This window comes from Guillardia theta (genome assembly GCF_000315625.1).
Source record: "Guillardia theta CCMP2712 unplaced genomic scaffold GUITHscaffold_82, whole genome shotgun sequence".
Taxonomy (NCBI): Eukaryota; class Cryptophyceae; order Pyrenomonadales; family Geminigeraceae; genus Guillardia; species Guillardia theta.
This window is the reverse complement of record NW_005434592.1, coordinates 217796-235718: the sequence shown is the minus strand read 5'-3', so window position 1 is coordinate 235718 and position 17923 is coordinate 217796. Positions and strand designations below refer to the sequence as shown.

At 55.6% G+C, this 17923-nt stretch overlaps 6 protein-coding genes across 6 annotated transcripts in view; 2 read left to right on the top strand and 4 right to left on the bottom strand.

Annotated features, from left to right (window-relative positions):
• Positions 1-100: 100 nt before the first annotated feature.
• Positions 101-1493, bottom strand: GUITHDRAFT_144071 (hypothetical protein; the record flags this gene model as incomplete). The annotated part of the gene is made up of 7 exons (XM_005825603.1): positions 101-192; positions 239-503; positions 619-661; positions 860-933; positions 978-1025; positions 1077-1356; positions 1399-1493. 7 exons carry the CDS (start codon positions 1491-1493, stop codon positions 101-103), a joined length of 897 nt encoding a protein of 298 aa, XP_005825660.1.
• Positions 1494-2185: 692 nt separating this feature from the next.
• Positions 2186-2490, bottom strand: GUITHDRAFT_154653 (hypothetical protein). Its single transcript, XM_005825602.1, has one exon. The coding sequence runs from the start codon at positions 2381-2383 to the stop codon at positions 2204-2206; it is 180 nt and encodes a 59-aa protein (XP_005825659.1). The 5' UTR covers positions 2384-2490; the 3' UTR covers positions 2186-2203.
• A 3370-nt stretch (positions 2491-5860) lies between these two features.
• Positions 5861-6115, top strand: GUITHDRAFT_76993 (hypothetical protein; the record flags this gene model as incomplete). The annotated part of the gene is made up of 1 exon (XM_005825601.1): positions 5861-6115. A coding segment is annotated over one exon (255 nt), but the record flags the coding sequence as incomplete, so codon positions are not given.
• A 2071-nt stretch (positions 6116-8186) lies between these two features.
• Positions 8187-9743, bottom strand: GUITHDRAFT_154652 (hypothetical protein). Its single transcript, XM_005825600.1, has 6 exons — positions 9652-9743; positions 9100-9414; positions 8787-8863; positions 8578-8632; positions 8477-8530; positions 8187-8321 (listed from the first exon to the last, which is right to left on the bottom strand). Exons 2-6 carry the CDS (start codon positions 9262-9264, stop codon positions 8208-8210), a joined length of 465 nt encoding a protein of 154 aa, XP_005825657.1. The 5' UTR covers positions 9265-9414; positions 9652-9743; the 3' UTR covers positions 8187-8207.
• Positions 9744-16374: 6631 nt separating this feature from the next.
• On the top strand, positions 16375-16792 carry GUITHDRAFT_115224 (hypothetical protein; the record flags this gene model as incomplete). Its single annotated transcript, XM_005825599.1, has 2 exons — positions 16375-16535; positions 16591-16792. 2 exons carry the CDS (start codon positions 16375-16377, stop codon positions 16790-16792), a joined length of 363 nt encoding a protein of 120 aa, XP_005825656.1.
• Positions 16793-17402: 610 nt separating this feature from the next.
• Positions 17403-17923, bottom strand: part of GUITHDRAFT_115223 (hypothetical protein) — a gene marked incomplete at both ends in the record, with an annotated part of 2007 nt that continues 1486 nt past the window's right edge. The window contains 3 exons of the mRNA XM_005825598.1: positions 17403-17465; positions 17516-17573; positions 17624-17676. Coding sequence (XP_005825655.1) covers positions 17403-17465; positions 17516-17573; positions 17624-17676 — 174 coding nt within the window. The remainder of the gene's footprint in view (positions 17466-17515; positions 17574-17623; positions 17677-17923) is intronic.

Genomic DNA, 17923 nt, shown 5'->3' with positions numbered 1-17923 from the left:
TTTTAATTCTTTCAGACTTCCCAGAAATACATTGAGAGTTGTCCAAGGGAAAACAATGAAACTATGGGGGGGGGGGGGGGAGGAACAGGACAAGTCTCAATTATCCTCTCACCGCTTCCATCGCTTTTTCGTATCTGATTTCCAGGAGCTCCTTGCATTCGTCCTCCAGCAGAGCTTTTGCTCTTGTCAAGTCTGAAACCTCATCAGCGCTTCTTCATGCCCCTCACAACCTCCTCACCATCAGCCCTTGCGCTGTGAGCTGCCATGATCCGGTTCAACCTCTCCTGCAGACGATTGTGGTCTTTGAACCTGCAACAAGTCTCATCTTGTTCGGCATACAACTTCTGGTCCTTCAACCTCAGCTCTCCCAGGCTCAGCACGTCGATCCCAGCGTGTTGCCCATGGCGGTTGTAGAGGCAAGTGAAGATGAGATTGAGTTGCAAGAGGAAGATGTCATCTGAAGGCCTCAGCAGAAATTCCTTCGGCTCGATGATGACTGAGATCTGTTGGAGCTGTCAACTCCTCCTCCTCCTCCCCCTCCCCCTCCTCCTCCTCCTCCTCTCCCTCCCTTCGCCCCTCCTTCTTATCACCCTTCTGCTCTTCCTTCATCACAACCACCATCTCCTCCTCCTGTTGATCTTGTTTCTCCTCTTCAACTTTCCTGCAGCTCTTGCAGACATCCGAAGACAATGTCCAGGTTGCTCAGAACCTCATCACGTGAAGTCGGAGCGAAATACAAGGAGGAAGCATGAGGAGCGGGACGAAGGGACGCTGGCCAGCAGCTGTGCAGGACGCAGAAACTGAAGGGGAGAGGAGAGGAGCGAGAGTCAGCATGATAGACAAGGAGCCGGATGCTTACAGCACAACTCCATTGCTAAGAGCTTGCCAGACTGTTGTCACTCCTGTCGGACTGTCAAGATCGGCGCTCAACACCTGATGATGCACGTAAGAGGATGAAGATGTCGGCAGGCACGTACATTCTTTGGAAGTTCCATGTTGTAGGGTGAGATCACTTTGTGGATCCACTGCGATCAGCGTCATTGACGATCGCACATCTTTCCATCATCGTCCTTCACCTGCAACATCTCGCGATGCTTCTTCCTCGCAGGACGGAGAACATAGACCTCAATGATCATTCGGAGCAGCGAGAAGATCTTGTCTCGACGGCCATCGTAGATCTCAGCAGCGGATGGCATCGCCTTTCCCAGCGCTCCCTTCCTCCACACCGCACTCAAGATCATCTCTAGATTTGACAAGGCAGGCTTGCGGGAGAGCACTCGTCGGTTGAAGCCTCGCATGTCCAACCCAGGATCTAGCCCCAGCAGAAGATTCCCGAGCAGAACGCCGTCCTTCAGCCTGCAGCGGGGTCACAGAGTCCTCCTCCTCCTCCACAACCACCTTTCTTCTACTCGCTCTGCATCCACGTCCGTCAGCCCTCGACTCTGCAGCCATCGCGCCACCTGCCGCTCCCCTGCTGCCGCTGCCCTGCCCATGGTTACTGTTTTAACGGCAATGACTAAACGTTTACTCATCAAAGATTATAATAGTTTTACAAGACGCTCAAGGCCATGGGCAACAGGGAAAGTGAGCGAGATGCGGGAGAGGTAGGAGGGAGAGACAGGAGGGAGAGACAGGAGGGAGAGACAGGAGGGGAGAGACAAGACGGGGAGAGACAGGAGGGGGAGGTAGCTGAGGAAATAAGAAGTTGATGACCGCTCCCATGGCCATGGCGTGCAACGCAAACTTACGAGAATGGTGTGGATGAAATAGAAATGATGAGTAAACGGCAGTGAGAGCAGGAGGGGTATGCATACAAAGCAAGGGAGAACAGGAGGGACTAAGTGAAGGTACAAAACAAAAGCAGCGGAGCAAGAACCAAGAGCCCTTAGGTCCTTATGTGAATCAAGTCAATCAAACGCTCCATCCATGTCATCTGTTTCCAATGAAGAAAACGCGTGCAGTTGTCTCAACATGTACATGTTTCTCTCTAGAACCTCTTTCATACTCTCTGTGCTCTTGTCTGGCAGTCTTTGTTCCTTATTTTGATTTCGTGCAACACCCTATCGTCTGCGAATGTTCATGAGCTGAATCAGACATGTCGCTTGATTGTAATGATTTTTTATCCAGAACTGTCGGATATGCGACCTTCATACCGAGGCACTTGCAACTTGCTGCGTTCAGCCATTGGATCATTGCATAGACCTCATCTCAGGACGCCTGCGGGCTTTGGATATGCCAGGATAGCAAAGTTGAGTTCGAGCGTGCCATTGAGAGACAAGGCTTCTTCGAGCAATCCAAACGCTGCTACTTCAGAGATGTGGAAGCTTCGAGGTGGCAGCGGTTGTGGCACCAGCCAGTCAGAGCCGAAGATGATGAAAAACATGGAGGAGAAGGCGATGGAGGAGCTGGCGGATATGCATGTCGACACAGTGGATGATGATGATGATTTCACGCCATGGCAGAACAAAGAGACGGGTGAGATCGGAGGGCCGAAAGGATCTTTGCGAGGTGCAGAGCCAACAAGGTTCGGAGACTGGGAGCTCAACGGGTATGATTATGATGTTTGAGCTGAATGCAGTATCATCAAATATGTTCGATGGTTGTTCGATGTATAAGCAATGTTCAATATCTCTACCAGATGGTGTTCCAATATTTCTTCAATATTTCGCTGATTATATGTTGTGATGGCAGGCGAGTCTCCGACTTCTAGACTCCGAGGAAACCGTCAGACGTGTTGGTGCAGATGATCGGGCCTTGTGGCCCTGGCTCGTTAGTTTTCGCTTAGCGAGGCGAGATTCAGTGTGAGAAGATCGGTCCAAGATGTATCCGATCTGATCGGCTTGTTGAAGTTTGTGAGTTAGCCAAGTTGTTGCATACTGGCATCAAATTTGGAATAGAATCAAGAATCTTGCCTTGTCGGCGCGGCCCGTGGCCGTGCCGCGAATGCGGCGCGGCGGCCGCTGAACTTCGGAAGTTCCGTTGACCATTCCGTCTGCGCACGGGCCCTCAGGCTCGGCTCAGAGTCGCCGCCGCGGCGCCTTACCGTACTAGGCGAGTCCGCCGACACTGGCCGTTCGGTACGGTCCGACGGACGCCGGCCGCCCGTCACGCGTGTGACGGCGGCGAGCCTGACTCGGGCCCGCGGGGTTGCCAGTCCCGGCGGGGCAGATCGGATCCGCCCGGCCGTGACGGTGATTCACTGAGTGATCCGATGATCATCCGGGATTACGGCGGTCGGACCGGCGGCCGCGGCGGGTGGGCTCAGGCTAGTAGCCTGGTAACAGTAACTAGCCTAAGCTCAGTGTCCCGACCGTCCGACGGTCACACGTCGCCGCGCCGCCCGCCGGGCCGGCCCGGGTTCCGAGACACACTGTGACACTGGGGCGCAAGTTTCCGGGAAGTTCCGGACGGTTCGCCGGACGGTCGCCGCCTGACCGGCCCCGGGCCCTGACCGGGCCCCGGTGCCACCGTCGCCGCAGTCACGGGGGCACCGGGCGGGCCGTGATCGGTGACGGGTCACCCGGTCGGAAGCCTGGCCGGCGCAACTGAGTCTCCTGAACTTGAAAGTTGTCCTCGTACTGATCTTTAATGAAGTTAACTTTGGCAAGTTGAGTAAAGATCACCGGGAGAGTGCCAATGATTGTCCTCCGGGGTTATGATTCAAGTTTTAAGTTAGTGACTAACTTTGAAGAGTAACTTGCCACTCAGGCTCAAAGCCTACTGAGTGGCTGTCATCTCAGTCTCCGAGCTCCGACGGCGGAGGCTCCGACCGGCCGGGCCCGTCCGCCTCCGGACTTGACAAGGTGATGAGTACCCGTGATTTCTCCTTTCGTTTGCCAGGTCGGGGTGGTCTGACCCTTCGTGGTATCTAGGGGGTGATAATTCCCATGGGGTGGATATGGTCGTTTTAAGACCATACCGGTGTTATAATAAATATATGAATTGAGTGGGTGGGGGTACAGCGAAAATCAAATAGTCTTTTGTACGGGGTAGGTGGTGGAGGTATTGGGGGATTGGGCTATGGCAGGCGGGTACGGTACAATGGCCCAGGAAGGACGAGGAGGAGGAGGAGGAGGAGGAGGAGGAGGAGGAGGAGGAACTACTCGATCATGGAACAGCAAGAGATCGGCGAAGACCGTCGCTATCATATCAGGTAGACTTTACTACGCTCACCAAGACTTTGTCTTATTCTGCTTGTGGCATGCCGACTGTTTGCCGTGTTGTTGCGACCTCTTTGGTTCATTCCAAGGAGCCTGTTGTACTTCTTCTCTGTCTTACATGAATGTCAAGTGTCTCCTGATGATTTGTTCTATCAACTTTCCAACGTATGGCTCCCACACGGCCTGATTGTCTGCTAGGTACTATGGCTTTGTTGGTATTGGCTACCATCGTTTCGCTTGCGAATCGCGCAGATGTCATTGAAATGGTTCAGATTGAGAATGCAGGACTGATATCAGCTCCTGTTGCCCCAACTGACGCCTCCAAACAACCCAAGGACGCCGATATCCTGCCCTTTGTTGCCCAGTCAAGATCGTTCACCAAGGCAGTGGGGTTCAATGCTGATACGCTAGACGAGGACACAGATGTAACTGAGTCCTGCGGTTTCCTCAAGCACCCATGTCTAGCAGTGGTCGGGAGTTGCCTTCTCTCCACATCCACCGAGACCGTAGAGGGAAAGGTTACACTAGGCTCGAATACCTGCCAATGCTTCTCAAAGGGATACACAGACGTGATCCATGTGGACTCGAACCCCGAGCTGCAGATGAGGTGCAGCTACCCCTGCCTCGAGAGCATCCGTGCCATGTTCGCCTCCTACGTTTTGAGCAAGAATGGTCCAAGCGGAGAGAAGGCCTGGTGCCCTGCTACGTTTGCCAACCTCGCCGACCATGTATTTGGATCAAGGAACGACGTGGTTCCTTCAGATTCAGACTCTGATGCCTTGGAAGTTCAGCCGCTCGACGACCCCAAGGTCATGAGGGCAGGTGAAGCTCTCCTCGAGTACATGAACCTCATGAGGCGGGTCAACTGCCCCATCCGAGCTACCGAGCAGGGCCCTCCCAAGATCCTCTATGCCAAGTACGGCATGGTAGCGGATCAGAGGGGGCAGTATCGCCTCGAGATTGAGTACGACGGCAGCGTTTATGCTGCTCGCGTCGCTCACCTTCCTCGAGCGAGTCAGCTCGCCGACCCCTCGCTCGCCTCTTCAGACCCTCACAACTACCTCGGGCGCTTCCGCGTCATGCGCGTGTCTCCCCAGGTGTGCGCGGATGGTATGGCGTCTCAACTCGCGTCCTCGGAGTTCAAGGCAAGGAGCATCAACCAGCAGCAGCTCTCGTGGACTGCTCAGCACAAGGCGGCACACGACGGCAAAGTGATCCCGGACTTCGGTCTCGGGCTCATGAAACCCTCCTTGGCGGAGAAGGTGGCCAAGACGGTGAAGCTTTCGACTGCTGGGTTCCAGCCGCCTGCATCATACGATGCTCGTGATCATCGAGAGAAAGAGTCCAAGTGCTTGTCCTACGACATTCTTGATCAAGGCTCCTGCGGCTCATGCTACGCTTTCGCTTCTGGCACAGCCTACAGTGCAAGGATGTGCAAGATGACGGACAGGAAGTGGAACATGGTGGCGTCATCGCAAGAGCTAATGGACTGCGGGAACGGATGCGATGGAGGATGGCCGCTGTCCCTCTACGAGAGGATTGCGGATGAGCGAAGTGCCAGGATAGTAGAGAACTTCTGCGATCCCTACACGCAAGTCAAGGAGACGTGCGGAGGATACTGCTCCAACGGCAACTCTTACACGGGCTTGCAAGGCACAGCCCTGATTGTAGGAGACCAAACTCCGGACGGAATCAAGCAGATGCAGCTGGAACTGATGCAGAATGGCCCTGGGGTTGTCGTGTTTGACGTGTACGATGACTTCTACTCCTACAAGAGCGGAGTCTACACCAAGTCTGCCAAGGCCCAGAAGGTCGGAGGGCATGCCGTCGTCCTCGTCGGCTGGGGGCGGGAGAACGGGGTAGATTACTGGCTGGTCCAGAACTCGTGGGGCAAGTCGTCGGGGGATGAGGGGATGTGGAAGGTCCGCAAGGGAAGCAACGAGTGCGGTATTGAGACGTACGGGATGATCGTCATGAAGCCTGAGACCCCGTCCAAGTGCTCGAGCGTGACCTGTGCCAACGCTGGCAGATACCTCAAGGACTGCACGTGCATGTGCCGGGGAGGATGGACCGGCCCCTCCTGCGAGACTTGCAGCCTTTCCTGCAAGAACGGGGGAGTGGCGGCTGCTGACTGCAGCAAGTGCATCTGCCCTTCAGGCTTCTCAGGGTTGGAGTGCGACGGGGGGATCAAGGCGTCTCCTCTAGCGAGCTGCCAGGGAGAGACCACCCTCTCCTTCTCCTACTCCTACACCGGTGGTGCCCAGCCCCCGACGCAGAAGTCCTTTGTAGGTCTCTACAGCATCTCCGAGACTAAGTCGATGAGCTTCGTTGCCGCCCAGTACCTCTGCTCCTCCCAGTACAACAGCAACTCCAACGGCGGCCTCTGCCCTGCCTCAGGTCAGATCAGCTTCAAGACCCAGCTCCCCGCCGGCGAGTACAAGGTGGCGCTGATGAGCTACAAACCCCCCAACGAGTTCGGGCAGGACGGATACCCCGTGGAGGTGGCGGCGGGGGACGTGATCTCCAACATCAGCTCCTTGTCCTCTGACATGTGCACGGCAACCGAACTGAAGCGCGTCGAGCAGCTCAACGACCCGATCGCGCGACTGTCGGCCAAAATCGCAGCCCTCCAGGCCGCCGAGGCCAAGACCCAGGAGCTCATGAACAGCCGACTGGACGCCGCTGAGGCCGTGCTGAGTCAGATGGCAGCAGCGGGAGCCACCGAGCCCGTCCCCGAGCTCAGCATCTCGGGCATGAGCAGCAGCCACCCGGTCCTGTGGGCCACTGGCGCCCAGCAGGAGGTCTGCTACGTAGTCCCCCCCTCCCTCAACCTGAACCCCAAGGCGTTGGTGCTGTATGAGGGCGATGGCAGCTCTGGCAACTACTACCCCGATGGGTTGCAGGTGAGGATGCTGTGGAGGAGGCAGTGGCCGGCGGTGCTCGTGTACGAGTGAGGAGGGGGAGGACAACGAAGAGGAGCAGGAAGGGGAAGAGGAACACGAAGAGGAGGTAGTGGAGAGAGCTTCACTTGCTGAGGGAGAACTGGGAGTAAGAGTAGTGGAGCAGGTGGAGAGGGGGAGGTGAGAGGTCAGTGACGCATGGCATGCAGGGAGCAGGCTTCTCCTCCCCCGTCCCAGACTCTGCGGAGGGATGCGTCAACGTCGTCCTCTCAGAGGGCCTGCCGGATGGAGCCTCTTACACCCTCAAGCTGCAGAAGCAGTGGACCCCGGTGTTCGCTACCATTGCCTTCTCGATTGGAAAGGTGCTCCTCGCCCCGCCCCCTCCTCTCCACAACAAGTTTCTTCCATTTTCTTCCTTGTTCCTCCTCTCGCTCCCTGTCGCTCCTTCTCTGCCCTCCCCTCCCCTCTCCTCTCCTCTCCTCTCTGTTCTATTCCGCTCACTTGCGACCTGCCGGCAGGCGGCTGTGAGCTTCAAGGGCTACCAGTACTCCTCTACTACCCTCCAGCTGACCATCGGCTGGTCTGTCACCAGCTCCCTCGCGCAGCCCAAGGACACCGTCAAAGTTTGGAACTCAGCTGGAAACCTGGTGACCTGGTTCTTCACCTCCTGCGCCTGTCAAACTCAGCCGGGCACGGTGAGGGAGGAGGGAGAAGGGAGAGGGGGAGAAGGGAGGAGTGATTTGAGCACAGGCGACGAGCGCGCAAGGACAGAAAGTCATCGAGATCAGCAAACAGGTGAGATGATATGACTTCCATCGCCTTCCTCATGTTCCTGCAGGACGCGGTGCTGGGTGGTTACAAGCTCGGACTGTTCCCAGGAGGAGGAGACGTCAAAGTGGCTGTCGGGGATCAGTGGATCGACTGGAAGGTGAGGGGGGAGGAGAGGAGAGGAAAAGGAAAGGGGGGAGGGAGAAAGGGGGGAGGGAGTTAGCCAATAGCTGCTGACACACTTTCAGGCCATTGGATGGTGAAGATGAAAACCCTTGACCGCCTCCTTCCCCTCTCCCGCCCTCTCCTCCTCCTCTCTTCTCTCCCTCTCTGTACTTCGGGAGTATCGTGTGCCCTTGCATCTATGAAGTTTCATTTTTCAAGTCGCTCCTCTCACGCTCCTCTCGCCCTCCGTCAGCGTCATGTCGCTCCTCTCTCCCTCCGTCAGCGTCATGCCGGTGGGTCGAGTCCTCTGTAGCATGCTGAGCATCGCCTGCCATCGATTCAGCAAGGTTTCTGAGAAAATCTGCTTCGCCTCCTCCTCCTCCACCCGCCCTGCTCCTGCTCCTGCTCCTGCTCCTGCTCCTGCTCCTGCTCCTGCTCCTGCTCCTGCTCCTCCCTCTCCTCCCTCTCCTTCGTTCTTCTCACCTCATAGTATCCGTTCTCGACATGCTGGACGAAACCTCGTCCCTCCACCAACGTCTGTCAAATTGTCAATGCCCAGCTGAGGGCAAGTACTCGCCTCTTACCTGCATCAGGTTGACCTCTGCCTCCAGAAGATCCGACAAGCTCTCCCACCGCTCGCTGCACCTCAGTTAGTCCTCTGCCGTCTCCTCCCCGTCCTCCTTAACTCCTCCTTTCTTTGATACCTCCAACTCCTCTCCTGGAACCCTCTTGCTCCTCCTCTCCTTGACATCCCCTCCTCCTCTCCTCCTTCACACATCTTGCTGCTTTTCACCTTAGAGGATCGTCACCAGCACTTTCTCCTTCCACCCACACTGGGGCATCAGGGGAGAGCAGAACTGTACGTCCGATCTGCCAGAGTGTCACGACAAGCAGCGAGGAAGGGAGGAGGGGCAAGAAGCAACAAGATGTGGCTAGATGTGGGAGAGAGCGGTGGATAGAGGCAGGGGAAGAGAGATCGACAAGGAGGGAGAGAAAGGGGAGAAATATACAGCGATGAGGATGGTGATGATAGAGGGAGAGGGAGGGGGCGGTGGTTGCGATGGACATGATCTAGTTGTAGGAGGAGAGGCAGTCCCATCACTCACATGATAGTAGTTGGTGGCCCCGGGGATGCTGCCGACCCCCTTGTTCCTCGGCAGACGGACGATGACGTCAGCATCGTTGACGACCCTGAACGAGTTGGGCACTAGGTCGTTGTACCGGCGGACGAACTCGTCGTCCCCAACCTTGGGGGCCCCGAAGTTGTACATGATGACCTGCAGCTCGGGGATTCGAACTGCCACGTCGACCGCAAACAAGGTGCTGAGAGAGCCGCCCAGTGAGTGTCCGGTGCTGCAAACGGTCCACTTCTTCAGCTCCTCCTCGTCCTCAGGCAAGAGAGCCCGCAGCGTCCTGGTGAGCTGAGAGGAGGGTCAGGTGGTCAGGGAGAGAGATGGGAGGCGAGATCGTGGAAGCAGAACAACCAGGGCAAGAACTCAAGTGGCAACGAGAGCAGGAGAGAGGTAACAAGATCAGGCCGGTGATGATGGAGGGGAGGGATGGGGAGGGTCTGGAAGAAAGCATGGGGAGGGAGAGGACAGAGCTGGAACAACAACGCGGAGAGGGACAAGGAGATGAGGACGGATGGCAAGGAGCACCTGCTCACGGCAGGAGGCGTAGGCAATGCAGAAGCCGATGTGGGCCTTAGGAGGAGGCGATTCTGATCCCTCATACGCGAAATTGCCGAGCCCACTCGGGTCAGGGCCCGCGGCCTTCTGCACCTCAGGGCCATCGAGCTGAGGCTCAGGAAGAGACCTAGAGGGAGAAGGTCAGTGAGAGGCCACAGGAAGAGGAGAGCAGGACGTTGGCTGGGGGTCGAAGAGCCAGGAGACGTCAGTCTGAAAGCACATGAGGTCCGTCAGGACGTCCTTCCAGTTGATGTCGGTGCCGCGGAAGCTGACAACTATCCTCTTGTGCGTCTTGTCTCGCCAGACGACAACGTGGGTGTCGGTCGAGTTGACCTCGATGAAGCTCGCGAGCTCTCCCAGCTCACTCGACTGCACTGACCCGTTCCCTCGCTCCTTGGCCAGCTTGGTCAAGAGACTCCAGCGCTCCATCGACGGCCAGGCCTCGCACCTGCCTAGCACGCCAGAACGGAGCTGGAGGGGGCCAGACTGAGGGCCTGCAGAAGGAGCATGAGGGAGGAGTGAGCAGACGAGGGAGAGTGAGCGACGGGGCAGGAAAGGGAAGAGGGCCGCAAATTCTTACCGAGGACGTAGGGGCCATCGGAAAAGGGGAAGTACTGAGTCTCCACTTCAAGGAGGCCGATCCTCCCAGTCCTCGTCCGTGTGTCGGACGATCGCTCCTTGAAAGACGAAGGCCGTACAGTAGCCTCCTCCGACATCTCTGTGCTTTCACCATCAAGAAGTTCCTTGAGCCTCGACACAGCCCAGTCCAGCCCCTCCTTGCTCTGCTTTTTCTCCTTGGCCGAGTCCCCCATCGCACGTTCGGCTCTCCCCTCCACTTTCTCCCAGCCAGTTCTCGTCGATTCTTGCTCAGCTCCCTTCTTGTCCTCCTTCACGTGCTCGACCTGCCAGGGGCTCTTCTGCGAAGCTGCGCGGAGGAGCACACGGAGCTCAGCAGAAAAGGTGAGGATGGAGCCAATCTGCGTGAACCCGAACTCATCTCGCAGCATGCTGTACAGGAAGTTCGGATCCGTTTCAAGCAAAAATCCCATCTCAACCAGTGACCTGCACGGCATGTTTAGAAAATTTCCTACTTCCTCCTTCCTCATCACCCCTTCCTCTCCCTCCATCTCCTCCCCTCTTCCTACCTTCCATCGACTCCCTTGCTCCCGAAAGTAGGAGCAAAGTTTCCTAGTCCAATCTCCTGGAGCCACCCGACCACGTCGGAGGACTTGAGGGAGGCAACGAGCGGCAGCCCCTGCTGCAGGGCTGACTTCATGCTCCTCCGCGCAACAAGTTCCTGCTGCTTCGCTTCCTCCTTGGACCGGACAAGCTCGTCCGATATGGAGCTCGTCACCTGTGCTACCTGTCCAGCTGGAAGGTCTACCCCGAGCAGGGAGAACCGCTCGAACTCCCCATCCCCACGAAGAGGGAGTGGGATAGGGAGTTGGGACTCCTTCCCTTGCAGCTGCTTGCGCTCGTCCCTGAGATCCTCCTTGAGGTCCTGCTCTGCTTCACTGGCCAGCTCCACAGAGTCAGAGGCATCCAGCACGTCGACCTCTTCTTCCTTGCAGGAGAAGACGGGGATGTGGAATCTCTGCTTCTTAGAGTTTCTCAGCTTCTTCAGTGGGATCGTCGCCGTCCCACAGACTTCTTCTGGGCCGAAGGGAAAGTTTCCTTTCTCTGCAATCTGTGAAAGGAGTCAGGGGACAGAGTGAAGAGGACATGAGAGGGCAGTACCGCTTCTAGGAGGAGAGAGTCAGCAATGCCGTCTTGCCTCCTGCTGTTGGTTGCGTACATGAAGAGAGTATCGTCCCACATGAGAAACGTGCGATTCTCTCTCTTGCTGCTCTCCGCCGCTCGCATCGGTCGCGTGCTGTGAACGGAATCGGGCATCTTGCACTGCAGGCGCATGGCCTTGGATGCGAGGTCAAGCTCCTCTCCGCTCTTGTCATCTGCATGGGCCGACTGGCGAAGCTTTGCGATCTTCATACAGATGATTCCGTCGTAAAGCGAGCGGACAATGTCTGCGAGTATCATGTCATGTGGTGATGCGGGAATGAGGAGAAGGCTGAAGGGAGACGATGACGTTCGTAACGGCGAGAGAGGAGGGAGGAGGAAGGAGAAGCAGCAGCCAAGTTACCGGGAGACAAGTAGCAGGTTCTTGTCCCGTCAAGATGCTCCTCCCACCGGCCATCCACCGGGTAGTTGTAGCTCTCGAACGCGTAATGAGCCATCACGGCAGCAAGCGACATATCAAACTTTGGTGCTTGCTGCCAGTCAGGCGAGTACTCGTCGAGGGGACCTTTGCTTCCCACCCCAATCGACTGCAGCAGCGTCACCTTGGCCTCCTCCAGCTTCTGCTCGTATGCAGCTGGGCAGGGGAGCAAGTCAGGGGGAGGTTGAGGATCCAACAGCACGAGTCACCTGAATCAAGGCCGACACTCTTGAAGAGGCGGACGACCGCGTCGGCCAACGACCCCGACGAGGATGAAGCAAGCGCAAAGCTCTGCGTCCCTCCTGTCGCAGGTGAAGCCTCAGGCTCGGATGAGTCGGTCTGCAACAGATCGGCAGCGTCCAACTTTGAGGGGAGGGAGGAGGAAACTGGGCTCATCCCTTCAAAGAGCCCAACGAACAAATCCTGCACTTCATCCTTTGCCACTCCCGTCAATCCATCGATTGCAGAGGCGTTCGACTCCTTAAGACCATCGCCGTTGATGCTGTCTGCGAGCAAGCCCTGGAACAAGACGCTGCCAGCCAACTCTGAAGACGAGTTCATGACTTTCTCCTCCTTGATAAAAGCTTCTGCCTCCTTCCACGCTTCCAAAACTCGCTCCTCCTGGTCGGAGAGCAGATCCGTCCTATTGCGTTCGGACAGCGACAAGTTTCCAGGTTCCTCAGCCTTCCAAAATTCCATTTGCCAGAAGGCAAGATTCTGCATGAAGTGGAAGAATTCTTCTCTCTTAGAGCGGCGTTCGTTCTGCGGTGCAGCCTCAAGGATACTGTTTGCTTCCACAAGAGAGTCATTAACACTCGCTGCTCCCTCCCTGGCTAGGCTGGGACCTGCTGCGTTTGTGGATCTCACAGCGTCAAGCACCCTGTTAAGAACAGCTGTTGTGTTCTCGTCCTTGTCTTTCTCCAACAGCTCAGTACTAAGGAGCAGCGGAGCCCCTGCAGTCTGGTTGCTACCTGCGGCATTCTTGATTTCGTTGCTGTCCGAAACAGAAATCTTCCCGCGTGCGTAATCCAGAGCAGACGCGATCGTCGACACCTGCGAAGAGCATCAGGAGCTCAGCCAGCTGAGGACGAGGTAGACATACAGCACTAGAGCTGAGACGATAGCCGAGCTCGTACGCCCAATAATCTCCTTTCTCCGGAGTCCACGTGTATTGCCATGGCGCATCCTTAGATTCCGGTGTTGTCACGGAGTTGGTGGGAACTTGCGCGTTTGAGGGTGCAGCGTCTCCTCGGATACCTTCCTCTTTCGTAACATTGCGAGCCGCAACATCCTCTAAGAGGTCAGATGTTGACACGTCGGACACCTCACTCGTTTCAACTGCCTGTGACGAGTTTCCCAGCATGGACTGAGCAGCCAGCCCGAGGGAGATGACTCCTTCGAGCAGGAACTTGGTTGCTTTCTTCCCAGAAGTAGCCTTCTTCTGCATTTCTGGTTGCGTGTTGTTCCTTGAAGCGCTCTTGATCTTCTGTTTGACCGGGGGCTTGACCTTGGCAACATCGGCCTGCGCCTCGTACTTGAGAGGAAAGAGGAACCACCTCCTGCTCCCGAACGACATCCCACTTCCATCATCTGCATTGCGTGCATAGCCAGCAACCATCGAAGGAGAATGGATTGCCCTCCTGCTCTTCTCGATCCTGTCGGTCTTGACAAGTGGCAGTTGGAAAACAGGGCGACCCCTAGCTCGCTCATGTTTCAGCAAGCAACGAATCTGAGAGAAAGCGAGGCCAGATCCACTATTCACATGCGCATTTACAGCTGCAAAAACAACTTTGTCAGAGGTATACGTCACAACACATCATCTACACTTTCAACTCAACACAGGAGAGTTCAGACAACGAGCAGATTGAGTTGAGCAATCTTCCACCCACGTAGCTAAATAGTTGAGGGATGACAAAGCATTCACCTGCTCGTTCCTCGTTGGACAGAGGAAAGAGGAGAACAAAAACCAAACTCAGAAAGATCCAAAGCCTCTTGCCGAACCCAACCCTCTGCTTCTTCAGGTACCATGCGCTCCACCGCCGTTTCGAACCCTCCGAAGGGGGAGCTGTACTCCGATCCGGTCTCATGGAGCCAGAACCAGATGATCCAGGACCTTAGAACAGACTTAGCGCGAGCAGAATTATCTGAACGAGAGCTCCTACGAGGTACAACAATCTTATCCCTTTACATCATAATTGAAAAACACCCTAACATGCTTGATGACGTCGCCGTGATCCGCAAATCCCTTCTCTCTCACTCCAAACGTCATTCTTCCTCTACATACTAGGAACGATGGCCGCCATGACGCACAAGGCATCGTATGCACTCAATGCAAGCTAAAAACACACCTCTAGCTACAGAAACGAGGGTGTCGTACCCCTGTTGTACATGTCTTCGACAGTCTTGTTTTTGATTCCCTGGACACTTGTTCACTCCAATGGAGTGATGGCATGCAAGATCTATTCTCATGGCAGTGCATACATCTTCGCAACTGTTTGCCAGTCTCTCGACACCTTCTGACCCTAATCCTCTACCTCTTCCGCCCCCAGTTTCCCCCGCCCTGCATGAAGAGGAGGATCAAAGAAACATCTCTGAACTTTTTCGCAGAGGGTACTCTCGTTGCATATTTTGAAATATTTATGTATTTATATGAGCTAATATTCAAACTGAAGACCATATTTGGAGATGGATCTCAAAAATAGCCTGCATGGATCACCAGTTGGTTTGTTTGAAGATTTAGGTAAATCGGAACTAAACCACATGATCTTCCATTACCCACCATCCAAACCACCCCACCCTCAGGATTCGACACCCCCCTTGGAGTTCACCCCAAGTTCGGGATCTGATTTCTATGGATTTGCAGGGGTTATCTGCTACCCCACCCCCCAAACATTCAAAAAAACACAACAAACATAGGGTAAACGAGGGTTTGGTTTAAGTGATTTGTTGCGGCCCCGAGAGCGAACAGCCCAGTACCCACCCCTGCTCAAGTATGAATTTGACCCTACCCTACTCTTGACTACCCTACCCTTTCAATCTATTTCTCATTGGGTCCCCAGGGGTCATATCACAAAACCCCACCCACACAAACACCCCATCGTAAAATCTCATAATGTATGTACCCCTACTACACCCTTCCCTCGATTCCCTGCTTCATTCACATCTACGCCTCAATTGGAAACAGGACCGGTGGTATTGCAACCACCCTGTTGTCTGTTGACTACCCCACCTGACCTCATTTTCCATAAGTCGATTCGGAGACTACCCACCCTCAAAAGAGGATCCTCGCTAAAACCCCACCCTACCCCACCCCATCCTGGCTCGTGCTTCCAAGAATTCCACCCCAACCCCTTACGTGACCAACAAGTGCCCTCAGAGGTACCCCTAGAACCCCTCCTCACAGGGGGGGCACCACCCCTACCATCATTTTCAGGCTGAAAGTCTGCTGAAAGTGGTGGGGACGAAAGAGAGAGCAGAGGTGCCGAACATGTCATTTTGACTTCAAGGGGGTGGGGGTGTTTTGAGATGAGAAGGGGTACTTATAAGATGCGATGGAGACTGATAGAAAATGGGGGTGGGGGTAGTTTGAATGGCCCACAGGGGTATTACCAAACCCTAGCAAACAAACTTGAACCCTTTCAAATCACTGTACCATAAACTTTACTCAATTGAATCTGAGCCTCCTTGCAACTTGAATCCGACATTGAACTTCGAGTCGGAAAACTTCCGTTGATCGGACTCGGGCCTGCCGGCGGGGGGGCCGGTTGAACGGCCGGGCCGCCGCCGGGTCCGATCATCAGATCGGATCGGACCGTCACAGGCGGCCGCGGCGTGACTCGTCGACGGTCCGGTTGAAGGCGGGCCTAACGGCTCGGCTCACTGAGGCCGCTTCCGATCGGACCGATCAAACTTTCAATTGACCGTGCACTACTTCCCCGGCGAGGGCCAGGACGGTTGCCTGTCACGTTGAAGGAGCCTGAATCTCATCATCGGATCCGATCAGGCTCAGTGTGACTCCTCAAGTAGCGGCCTCGGTCACCGGGTCCGACTGACTCAGTGAGTCATCCGATCGACAGTGTGACGGTTGACCGTGACTCTAAGTTCGGAACTTCCGAGGCTGCAATCATTGGCCCAGTGGCCCAGGCTGATAGGCGCGGCCCACCCTCCCACAGTCAGTACGATCAGTGTGTTTTCTCCTTGGTCCGCAAGGAACACCCAACGGGGAAGACAATGACATCGATTTCGTTACTGCTATCGAGTCGCAGAGCATCATGGAGGGACTCGATGGACAGTGATGTACGTACGGATCTGTAGACAAGAATGTGTCAGGCGATCTTGCAGATAGTGGACGGCAAGGCGAAGGTGACTGTTATGCAAACTCCGTAGGGATCAGGAACAAATTTAATGGCAATTCTCAAGGAATGGACTTGCAACAAGAAGAGGCTTGGGTTAGTAGACCGGTTACATGACAGGTCCAGATGAGGATTTGTTATTGTACAACATGGTTCCAAGAGGACATGGCCAATCGGCGACTTGTGGCCAGCCTATCGATGGGATCTCGAGGGGGGAGGAATTATGACAAGACCGACAAAGTAAACAAGGTGAAGGAGCTGACCGTGTACTCGTGGACGCTGGAGGAGTACCAGAAGGCATTATCATGAGTTGTATGATAGTGTCGCTGATGTGATGGATAGGAGCGAGGATGTCAGCAGCGGGAGGCTTGCGAACGACGATGAAGCAGGAGCTAACTTGGTGGAGTCAAAGTATCAGATGGCTGGAGGCTCTTGCCGTTACATGTTCGACTTTACGACTAGCGAAGTAGTAAAAGGCCTCAGTGTTGCGATTGGAAGCGTACAGGACTACGATGCCATATTGAATTTCGAGGTGGCTGGGTGACCGAACGTCGGTGATCTTCAGCAGGACGTCACTGACGGGTGAGCTTGGCTACGAGCTGCTCATTCGGGGAGGCGACTCAAGTCTACGACGCGATCATGTGGGAGGGACGGCATGCTGGACTGAAGGCTTTAATAAGCCCGAGGATGGGTCTTCGGGCAAGAGCTTGACGACACAGACTCAGTTCTTGATGCGGGCTTCTTTTCCTCCTGGCACCGTTGACAAGCCTGGAGGTTTCCTGGCGGAAGAGACGTACTGGAGAAGCTACTGGAGGAGGTGGAGAGGAAAGGGAGACGGAGGAGAATGCTGCACGTGCTGGTCCTCGATCCCAGTGTCATGCTCTACCATGGCGAGCCCTTGATCAACTATGGCACCACAGTCGAAACTATCCGATCTGCAAGCTACGGGCACTCGCTGGGGGAGCCGTCGGCTGGCGATGGCAGAGGCAGGAGAGCAGATGGAGGACGAAGGATGGGAGGTGCAGGTGGCGGGGGCGCGCTATCCGGTCATAGTCTCGTCCTTCTGTTTCTACGATGCTGAAGATGAGGGATGGAGATGTAGAGGGGAGGCTGGTGGGCAGTCTTGAGCCATTCAATGTACACGATCTGTCCCTTCAGTTTGTCTTCTTGGAGCCTGCTTGTCCTGGCGGCGCCGCCTGGCTGAGGAGGCCGAGTACCTGGAGGCTGTCGCGTCAGCCCTTGCCGAGCCAGCGAGCTCGCTTCGTACCCGCCCTCGGTGATTGAAGGTCATAAACTCCGGTCTGAAGCTGACGTCATCTAGTGTCCTGCAGAAGGCATGAGCACCGCAAGGCGCCTCCCCTCCCCCTCCTCTCACTTGTCATGATACGTCTCTGCCAGTCGGACGGGCTCCAGGTCGTCTGCGATGCCCTGCGAGCATGTCAACATCACAGAGTGGGAGGGGTGTGCAATGAGAGGAGTAAGAAGAGGGAGTGGGGGGGGGGGGGGGGGGAATAGAGGTGATTATGCTTATGGTGGGTCTTTGTTGGGGGGGGTTTACCCCCAAAAAAGAGAGCCCGGAACCTAACAAATATTTCAGTGGAAAAGGAAGAGGGGAACCCCTGGAAACCTGACCCCCATTTTTAATATTTCCTGGGGGGACGAACAGACTCCTTTA